The 10,660-nt window shown below is 43.3% G+C and overlaps 1 protein-coding gene across 1 annotated transcript; it reads left to right on the top strand.

The window, feature by feature from the left end:
• Nucleotides 1-21: 21 nt before the first annotated feature.
• On the top strand, nucleotides 22-10,367 carry LOC124150869 (mitochondrial thiamine pyrophosphate carrier-like). The gene is made up of 6 exons (XM_046523028.2): nucleotides 22-153; nucleotides 1,416-1,592; nucleotides 2,546-2,698; nucleotides 4,837-5,016; nucleotides 5,640-5,823; nucleotides 9,317-10,367. Exons 2-6 carry the CDS (start codon nucleotides 1,464-1,466, stop codon nucleotides 9,610-9,612), a joined length of 942 nt encoding a protein of 313 aa, XP_046378984.2. The 5' UTR covers nucleotides 22-153; nucleotides 1,416-1,463; the 3' UTR covers nucleotides 9,613-10,367.
• Nucleotides 10,368-10,660: the final 293 nt, after the last annotated feature.

Below are 10,660 nucleotides of genomic sequence, written 5' to 3'. Positions count from 1 at the left end.
TTAGTCATGTTAGGAGTTTACATTGGTCAGGGTTGTTGCCCTTTGTGATTTGGAGGGCACCTGCCAGAAAATTAAGATGTAGCACGTTTCTGCTTTATTGATACATATTATTCATTTTGGTCAATGGGCGTTTTCAACGAAAGAAAGAGAAAGGTAGTTATTTAATCCCTTCGAATTGTCACGTTACAAATACTGTTGGACGGATAGATATACCATTACTAACGTATGTGTGTACCAGGATAGTTCTAACCTAATAATAAATACTAGAGGCACTAGATCTAATAATTCTATTCAAAGTGATCACTTTAATAAACAGGATAAATACAAAATGGATAAGATGTTTGTTTATACTTTCCTAAACCAGTGTGCGTATGAAATTGTCGCTTGAAAGAGAGCCTAGATGGAATAACATTTATTGACCACAGGCTCGATCTGAAGCAGGATAGTGATTACTGAATATTACTAATATTACACCGGACCCATATATATATATATATATATAAAGTCTATTTATATATATGGGTCTGGTGTTTCAGTAAGATCACTATCTTGTTTCAGGGATACAAAGTCTATTTATATATATGGGTCCGTTGTTTCAGTAATATCACTATCCTGCTTCAGGGGCCTGTGCTATTGTCTGTAACATTGAGCAAATATGATGTGAGCCGGATACAAGATGAACGAGACTAAACCCACTTCATCTCATATCTTCACATCCATCTTTATAACCATGATAACCAGGAAATATATCATGGACTTTCTGTAACATCTTTATAATGTTTCAGCGGGTTGCATCATTCCTTCTTGAGGCACACATAATCTGTCAGAATATGGAAAGCAACAATATTTTACCATTCACCATGCATTTCTCACTCACTAACACAATGCAAAGAGTCCATCATATAATTATTAACCATAGACAATATTCTCAGATTTTACACATTCACACCATTCATCTCATGTTCAGGTTGATTAATTGCATACTTTGTTCCTCTGCTAGGTCTGTGGATGATGGGAGTCTGCTCACTGGTTTATGGAGCATTGCTCTTACATAGAAACTTATAATCATTTGTTATGTCGATATGTATAGTTATTTCAAAGGTAGTAAAGTCAGCTTATTGCTTTTAAAGAAAAATTACTCAATATCTACTTACCTCATTATTTTTTGTTGATATAAATTAATATGATAATAATATATATAGATCCAGTGCCATTTTTGCTGAGTAAAAATGTTTCCACCAAGCCATGAGTTGTTATTTCCAAAATGTGTCATTTGGTGCCGTTTTGACATGGTGTCATTTCATCGCCCATCTGTAAAGTCTTAAAACTTGTTGATTATTAAAAATGATTCCACATAAGAAATGATAATCTGTTTTTGGCATAACTTGACTGTAGTCCTGATTCTTGTACTTCAGGGACACTTATGATGATGGTGGGGATTGTGTTGCATCGTCTCACATGACATGGTAGGCTTCAACCCAGCCCAGACTACTCCATTGTCTGCAACACAGTACGCTATTGCTGGAGCTGTGAGTGGAGCCATCACTAGGGCAGTGTGTCAGCCTCTCGATGTGCTGAAGATAAGATTCCAGGTAACTGGAGAAGTTATCATTAACATTAGGCCATGGGTGGCCCAGTCATCTAAGTCTCTGCAATTTCCTTAAGAGTTCCAGGAACCTATCATTGTGGTTTCAAATCCTGGTTTGCCCTTCTGTTTCCAGTTTTTTTCAGCACCCCTTGTAGGTTTTACTGTAGTGGTAAGTGTCTGAGACCTGGGCCCACTTGCTCAAAGAGATCTTAGTACTAAGATGATCTTAACTCCCATATTTTAACATAGGCTTACAATAGTCTTAGCGCTAAGATCGTTTTGTGCAAGTGGGCCCTGCATGACTTTTGCATTTCTTCCACAATAAGCTGACATGGGATGTAACTGAAATACTGTTCAAAGCAGTGTTAAATCATACTCGATCTCTATCTCACTAATGTCATGTAGAATTGACTTAAGGTTGTACAGTAAATGTGTAACTTTATTTGACAGAAATTCACATTGAGTGAGTGAGTTTGGTTTTCCTCCGCTTTTAGCAATATTCCAGCAATATCAAGGCGGGGGACACCAGAAATGGGCTTCATGTGGGGAATCGAACCCGGGTCTTCGGTGTGGCGAGCGAACGCTTTAACGACTAGGCTATCTGACCGCCCCAATTCACATTGAAAGACCATACCATAATACGCATGAACTCCTGTTTAGACTGGGTTGTATTTGATTTGTTGCAGCAGTCTTCCATCAGTTCAACCATATCTGCTTATAAAGGGTGGATAGCTCAAAGCATCTGTCATCAATACTTTCATTTATTGTGAGTGAATTTTGTCCATTGCATGTATTGTGAGTGATATCATAATTCTTTTACTTAAGACTTATATCTATAAATATTAGGAAATGCAAGAGTTTGAAAACAAATATATCATCATGATGATCATAAAAATACATGTCATTTTTTAAGATTCATTATCTTAAACATGATAAGTATCATTTGCAATTTTTCAGTTACAAATTGACCCGATTGTAAAGTCTGATGTTTCTAAATACTGGGGTATCCGCCAAGCAGCCAACAGTATCTGGCATGAAGAAGGTTGGAGAGCGTTCTGGAAGGGACACGTTCCTGCACAGGGCTTGTCTATTGCCTACGGCATCTCACAGGTAAATCAGAGAGCAGTTGGTAGCATGAGAAAGGGAACTGTCACCAGTTAACTTTAGTAATATTGTATATCTCTTATGTAAGGTCAGAATAGGTCTTTAGCAATTTATGCTTGCCGTAAAAGGCAACTACGTGTGTCATAAGAGGCGACTAACAGAATTGGATGGTCAGGCTCGCTGACTTGGTTGGTGCAGTGTCATCATATCCCAATTGTGTGGATCGATGTTCATGAAGTCAATCACTGGATTGTCTGGTCCAGATTTGATTATTGACAGACCGTCGTCATATAGCTGGAAAATAGCTGAGTGCGGCGTTAAACTACAAACAAACAAACAAACCAAAAACTCTTACATTAAGTGTGATGATAAGCTCCAGCATAGGGTAGGTGAATCATTCTTTATTTATTATCCCTTTGCCCTACATTGTTATTGGTTGTAGAAAGGTTTGATAGATCAGTGTTTTTCTGCAAGCATATGGCATACTTTTTGTAATTTTTCTCTTAAGGTATGGACAATCATTAGCAAAGCTTTCCACGATGAATTAAATATTACTAGACATTTATCAGGAGAGTCGTCATTAAAGTTGCAGATTTGTATTGGAAAGGGATGTTGTTTATCATCCACACTTGATTTATGTTTGGACATTCCCCTACATCTAGATCAAGATGTTGACGAATCCTGGTTCCCCCGATTATGTTTCTAGGTTTGTCAGCACAATACCCTTGCTCATGGGTTTCACCAATGTAGTTAATGCCTGAGACCTGCATCACTTTCACTGCGTTGGCTTTCTTCCGACATTAAGCTGACACGGTGTTGTATAATGTATTCCACGTAATAAGCGCCCAGGGCGCTCTCAAAATTAGAAATAGGGGGCTCTTATTAGAATATAATTTTGGTGAAAGAGTTGAAAGATCGTAAATTTTGTGGTTTATGCTGACAGCCTGAAATGATACAAAAGAAAAGTCTGTGCACGACATATATTTTTCCAGAATTTAATTGCCCATAATTAAGGGTGCATATAACACACAAGTGCGTATTATACACGAATAAATAAGTCTTGTGTACATTGATCAATCGGAAGGGTGCTAATTGGGATTGTTCACTAGCCAATATTAGAGAGGGGTGCTTATTATGTCGAATACGGTACCTGAAATACTGTTCAGAGTAATGTTAAACCGTACTCACTCACTCACCTTCAGTGAATGCCATGTGAGAAAGAGAGAGTTTGTCTCCATGTAATAAAGGTATAAACTTGACTGCTAAAGTCTGTTTGCCTTCAAATGACACATGAATTGCAATGTATTAAAGAAAATAGAATTTTAATTTTTTTTCTTTTAAACGTTTTTATTGTGAACAGTTCACAGAGTTGTAGATTAATACAGTATTCCGTCAAAGAAAATAGAAATTGTACCTTGTCAGTTTTTAATTTTATTTGTTGAAGAAGAATCTCTGTGAAGTTTTTAAGGAACAATGATGCATTGATGCATGTGGGTAGCATCTTTCTTGTTGGTAGTAGTCATCTCAAAACCCTAATTTGAATGAAACCCGACATTACCTTCAGATTCTGTGTGACCTGGCTGATTGCAAGTCCTTATACCCTGGCAGTGTGGATTAATGCTCATGCTATCAACCACTGGTATGCCTAGCTCACACTCTGTTGTTAGTTCCCCTGACTGACAGTAAAGTGAGCCTATGTCATGGCCTCAATGTCTGTGTTGTAAACATTGTAAACTTCTCAGAAACCATTGGTACAATGTAGTGGAACTTCACATCCTTCTTTCCGCTAATAGTGACACGTGAATTTGTTCAAAAGGTTTGAATCTGATTTTGAATATGTCCACTACAGCAGCCATATAAGAAATCTCTTCCTGAACATTATGCAGCCATTTTTGCTCAGCATGGAAACAAATTTGGTGCATGTGAAGACAGATGTGGGGCTCAACACACATGTTCTGTCTTGCGATATTTGATGTTTTGACCTTTGATTTGACCTTGGCTCTGTAATCGACAAGTCCTCAGAAACCACTGAACCTATGAAGTTAAAACATTGACATCTGAATTTGTTCCTGAGGTTTGAATCAAGAATTTGAGGCTTCTAGCTGAGTTTTCCCAAACCTTTCAAGTGTGCAATGTTATTTCAGTATGCTTCCTTTGAGGTGTTCACCCGCCTCGTGTGGGAACACATGCCAGAGCACTTGACACGAGAGTATCGACCTTTGACCCACCTGGTGTGTGGGAGCCTGGCAGGATGTACATCAACTCTCGCTGTGCAGCCGATGGATGTCTTGAGGACAAGATTTGTAGCGCAGGGGGAACCCAAGGTGAGCCACGTGCACGTCATTGGTGCTACGACTATCGTAAGTCTATGTTAAAGTATGTGAGTTACAATAGTCCTAGTGCTACGGTTGCTTCGTGTAAGCAGGCCCTGGTCACTTATTGCAGTGGGGATAAGAAGGGAGAAAGTCAGAGGGTAGGCGTGAGATTTAAATATTAAATAGCATGCTTTAAGCAGTGTTTTGATTTTTGGTGATTCCTTCCTCAGTGTGAAACAAGCAGTTGTGATCACCAGTTAGAATAGATCCCTAGCAACCTATTCGTCTTGTAGAGGCGACTTGATAGATCGTGTGGTCAGGCTTGGTGACTTGGTTGATTGCATGGCATTGTACCCATACTGTGTGGATCATTTCTCATAACATCACTCACTGATTATTTACAGGCAGCCAGCAATATAGCTGGAATTATGGTGCAGCTTTTAAAGTGTACTCAATTCCAAAATAGTATTACATTTTTGTTTTCGGACATTTCATACTCGAGGGTGAGCGTTTTTTTGGAATTCAGTGTATAATAATTCAGTTTGAGTATGTGAGCTATAGAAATAATTGCTCTTATTTAGAAACTTATAATCATCATTTGAATTAGCATAAAGCTTGTTTTCTTCTTGCAGATCTACAGGAGTCTGGGTGACGCTTGCGTGTCTATATGGCGTCAGGAGGGTGTCGTGGGGTTTTACCGTGGTTTGATACCAGCCATGACTCAGATCGGGCCACAGATGGGGCTACAGTTTGGCCTGTATTCTCTGTGTACCTCCATCTGGGATGTCACCAAGTCTGAGGACAGTGTTCTCCCAGGTGTGTATGCTGTACCCATAGCCCCCCTAGTACCCTATGCTTGTCTCAAGTACCCCATGCTTGTCTCCAGTACCCCATGCTTGTCTCCAGTACCCCATGCTTGTCTCCCGTACCCATGCTTGTCTCAAGTACCCCATGCTTGTCTCCCGTACCCATGCTTGTCTCAAGTACCCCATGCTTGTCTCCCGTACCCATGCTTGTCTCAAGTACCCCATGCTTGTCTCCTGTACCCCATGCTTGTCTCCAGTACCCCATGCTTGTCTCCAGTACCCCATGCTTGTCTCCAGTACCCCATGCTTGTCTCCAGTACCCCATGCATGTCTCCAGTACCCCATGCTTGTCTCAAGTACCCCATGCTTGTCTCCCGTACCCATGCTTGTCTCAAGTACCCCATGCTTGTCTCCTGTACCCCATGCTTGTCTCCCGTACCCATGCTTGTCTCCCGTACCCATGCTTGTCTCAAGTACCCCATGCTTGTCTCCCGTACCCATGCTTGTCTCAAGTACCCCATGCTTGTCTCCCGTACCCATGCTTGTCTCAAGTACCCCATGCTTGTCTCCTGTACCCCATGCTTGTCTCCAGTACCCCATGCTTGTCTCCAGTACCCCATGCTTGTCTCCAGTACCCCATGCTTGTCTCCAGTACCCCATGCATGTCTCCAGTACCCCATGCTTGTCTCCAGTATGCCATGCTTGTCTCCAGTACCCCATGCTTGTCTCCCGTACCCATGCTTGTCTCCCGTACCCATGCTTGTCTCAAGTACCCCATGCTTGTCTCCTGTACCCCATGCTTGTCTCCAGTACCCCATGCTTGTCTTCAGTACCCCATGCTTGTCTCCAGTACCCCATGCTTCTCTCCAGTACCCCATGCTTGTCTCCCGTACCCCATGCTTGTCTCCAGTACCCCATGCTTGTCTCCAGTACCCCATGCTTGTCTCCAGTACCCCATGCTTGTCTCCAGTAACACATGCTTGTCTCCAGTACCCCATGCTTGTCTTCAGTACCCCATGCTTGTCTCCAGTACCCCATGCTTGTCTCCAGTAACACATGCTTGTCTCCAGTACCCCATGCTTGTCTCCAGTAACACATGCTTGTCTCCAGTACCCCATGCTTCTCTCCAGTACCCCATGCTTGTCTCCAGTACCCCATGCTTGTCTCCAGTACCCCATGCTTGTCTCCAGTAACACATGCTTGTCTCCAGTACCCCATGCTTGTCTTCAGTACCCCATGCTTGTCTCCAGTACCCCATGCTTGTCTCCAGTAACACATGCTTGTCTCCAGTACCCCATGCTTGTCTCCAGTAACACATGCTTGTCTCCAGTACCCCATGCTTGTCTCCAGTAACACATGCTTCTCTCCAGTACCCCATGCTTCTCTCCAGTACCCCATGCTTGTCTCCAGTACCCCATGCTTGTCTCCAGTACCCCATGCATGTCTCCAGTACCCCATGCTTGTCTCCAGTACCCCATGCTTCTCTCCAGTACCCCATGCTTGTCTCCAGTACCCCATGCTTCTCTCCAGTACCCCATGCTTGTCTCCAGTACCCCATGCATGTCTCCAGTAACACATGCTTGTCTCCAGTACCCCATGCTTGTCTCCAGTACCCCATGCTTGTCTCCAGTAACACATGCTTGTCTCCAGTAACACATGCTTGTCTCCCGTACCCATGCATGTCTCCAGTACCCCATGCTTGTCTCCAGTACCCCATGCTTCTCTCCAGTACCCCATGCTTGTCTCCAGTACCCCATGCTTCTCTCCAGTACCCCATGCTTGTCTCCAGTACCCCATGCATGTCTCCAGTAACACATGCTTGTCTCCAGTACCCCATGCTTGTCTCCAGTACCCCATGCTTGTCTCCAGTAACACATGCTTGTCTCCAGTACCCCATGCTTGTCTCCAGTACCCCATGCATGTCCCCAATACCCCTTGCTTGTCTCCAGTACCCCATGCTTGTCTCCAGTACCCCTTGCTTGTCTCCAGTACCCCATGCTTGTCTCCAGTACCCCATGCTTGTCTCCAGTACCCCTTGCATGTCCCCAATACCCCTTGCTTGTCTCCAGTACCCCATGCATGTCTCCAGTACCCCTTGCTTATCTCCAGTATGCCATGCTGGTCTCCAGTACCCCATGCTTGTCTCCAGTACCCCATGCTTGTCTCCAGTACCCCATGCTTGTCTCCAGTACCCCATGCTTGTCTCCCGTACCCATGCTTGTCTCCAGTACCCCATGCTTGTCTCCAGTACCCCATGCATGTCTCCAGTACCCCATGCTTGTCTCCAGTACCCCATGCTTGTCTCCAGTACCCCATGCTTGTCTCCAGTACCCCATGCTTGTCTCCAGTACCCCATGCATGTCCCCAATACCCCTTGCTTGTCTCCAGTACCCCATGCTTGTCTCCAGTACCCCTTGCTTGTCTCCAGTACCCCATGCTTGTCTCCAGTACCCCATGCTTGTCTCCAGTACCCCTTGCATGTCCCCAATACCCCTTGCTTGTCTCCAGTACCCCATGCATGTCTCCAGTACCCCTTGCTTATCTCCAGTATGCCATGCTGGTCTCCAGTACCCAATGCTTGTCTCCAGTACCCCATGCTTGTCTTCAGTACCCCATGCTTGTCTCCAGTACCCCATGCATGTCTCCAGTACCCCATGCTTGTCTCCAGTACCCCATGCTTGTCTCCAGTACACCATGCTTCTCTCCAGTACCCCATGCTTGTCTTCAGTACCCCATGCTTGTCTCCAGTAACACATGCTTGTCTCCAGGAACACATGCTTGTCTCCAGTAACACATGCTTGTCTCCAGTAACACATGCTTCTCTCCAGGAACACATGCTTCTCTCCAGGAACACATGCTTCTCTCCAGTAACACATGCTTGTCTCCAGTAACACATGCTTCTCTCCAGGAACACATGCTTGTCTCCAGTAACACATGCTTCTCTCCAGTAACACATGCTTGTCTAATAAAGCACCAAATAATGAGGATCGGATACAATTTGTGACCTTGCTTGTTGAGTGTCATGGATCATTGCTCATGCTGTCAACCACTGTTTGCCTGGCGCAGACTCAGTTATTTACACCTGTTGACATATAGCTGGTATAACAGTGGCGTTTGACACATTCACTCAATTGTACATGTTATTAGACCCTTGCTCAAAGATATTTAAGTACTGCAACTTCCTGTGGCTGAACTTGCATTGCTACTGATACAAATTGCAAGACAAACTGAATCCTACTGAAATAAAAATGTATCTCCAACAAGCCTGTAATCAAAATAAGGCCGCAAAGATTTGGTGACCATTGTCATTTGGTATTCTGTGATAAGAATTTGGAGTTGAAAAGAAATCTACATGGAAAAGAAAGACTGACATATAGTTTTGCTTTTGAATATAAAAATTCATATTGACTCTGACATCCTTGTCTATCTAAAATCTGAAATAAGATAGTCCCTTTCAGGGTTAATTAACATGGCTCTATTTGACCTTGACCTTGACGTTACAGCTGCTGTCCCAAGCTTGGTGTGTGGATCGGGGTCAGGTCTGCTAGCCAAGCTGATAATCTACCCTTTAGATGTCATCAAGAAACGCCTTCAAGTTCAAGGATTTGAGAAAGCCCGAGAATCGTTTGGCACTTTCCACCAATACAAAGGTTTCACTGACTGTCTGGTGAAGTTGTTGGCAGCTGAGGGAGCCCGGGGACTGTACAAGGGATTGGGTCCCAGTCTGATCAAGGCAGCAGTGGTAGCTGGCTGTAACTTCTGTGTGTATGATCAAGTAGTGTACACCATGTCCAGATAACACAGGGTTTAGTGTATAGTACAACCCCCTTACCCTGTACCCCGGTAGTCTGGAAACATTGGTTATTGGGACCATTCTGTGTTTTGTGCAGGACCCACTTGATCAATGATTTTTCCAAATATGTTTTGGTTGGGTCTTCAGCATGTTTAGTAATCTCCTTTACTAACTGGGGCATGCAATAAGCTCCATAACATGCCAAGTGTCTGCTGATGTATTGTATTCTGACTACAGTGTAACCCTCTTAATCTGGTCTCTGTATTTTAACACTGCTACTGGATGTTTGCTGTACAGAACGTCAACACATATATGTCACTAACTTGATAACCTACACCGAAACGTCGCTCCTAATCGTAATAAAGACGTTCATCTATATATCTTATCTGTACTTAGTACTCCAACTTCTAAGCGCCTCTCAAAAGAAAATATACATTGTACAAAGGACATTATTCCAACAATTGTTTGGTTATCTGGAGATTTATTAATTGGCATGATTCCACTTTGAATGGTACTATCCATATTAACAGTGTTTCACTGTAGCAAGGTATATGCGCAATGGCCTTACTGAAGAGATGTGTACTGTGTCAGTATGTTACAGTCCCGGTGGTGTATGACATAATTCTTGTTGTTAAACTAGTGGTAGAGTGTCCGCCCGGAGAGCGGAAGGTCCGGGGTTCCATCCCCGACTGCGTCATACGAAAAGACGTTAAAAGATGGTACTTGTTGTTACCCTGTCTGGCGCTCGGCATTAAGGGGCTAAAACAAGGACTGGTCGGCTCGGGGTCAGTATACTGTGTTTGAGTGGGGTATTCATGTTAAACTGTGACATGGTATCTCAGTGAGCTAGCACTAAAAATCGGACTCAGTCCGGACTAGTACAAGCAGCCACACAAACACACACGTACGTCGCTATATGAGTGCAATAATCTTGGACGCAACGTTAAACCCCATTTCACCTCACCTCACAAACAGTACAACACGCTATGGGAACACAGCATCAGGAGTGAACATTTTTGCTGAGCTTCTATTTCTCATGTGCCATATTTGCCAA

This window comes from Haliotis rufescens, unplaced genomic scaffold, assembly GCF_023055435.1.
Source record: "Haliotis rufescens isolate VD_foot unplaced genomic scaffold, xgHalRufe1.0.p SCAF_11, whole genome shotgun sequence".
In the NCBI taxonomy this organism is placed as follows: domain Eukaryota; kingdom Metazoa; phylum Mollusca; class Gastropoda; order Lepetellida; family Haliotidae; genus Haliotis; species Haliotis rufescens.
Note: the sequence above shows the minus strand (reverse complement) of the source record. Positions and strands in the feature narration are given on the sequence as shown.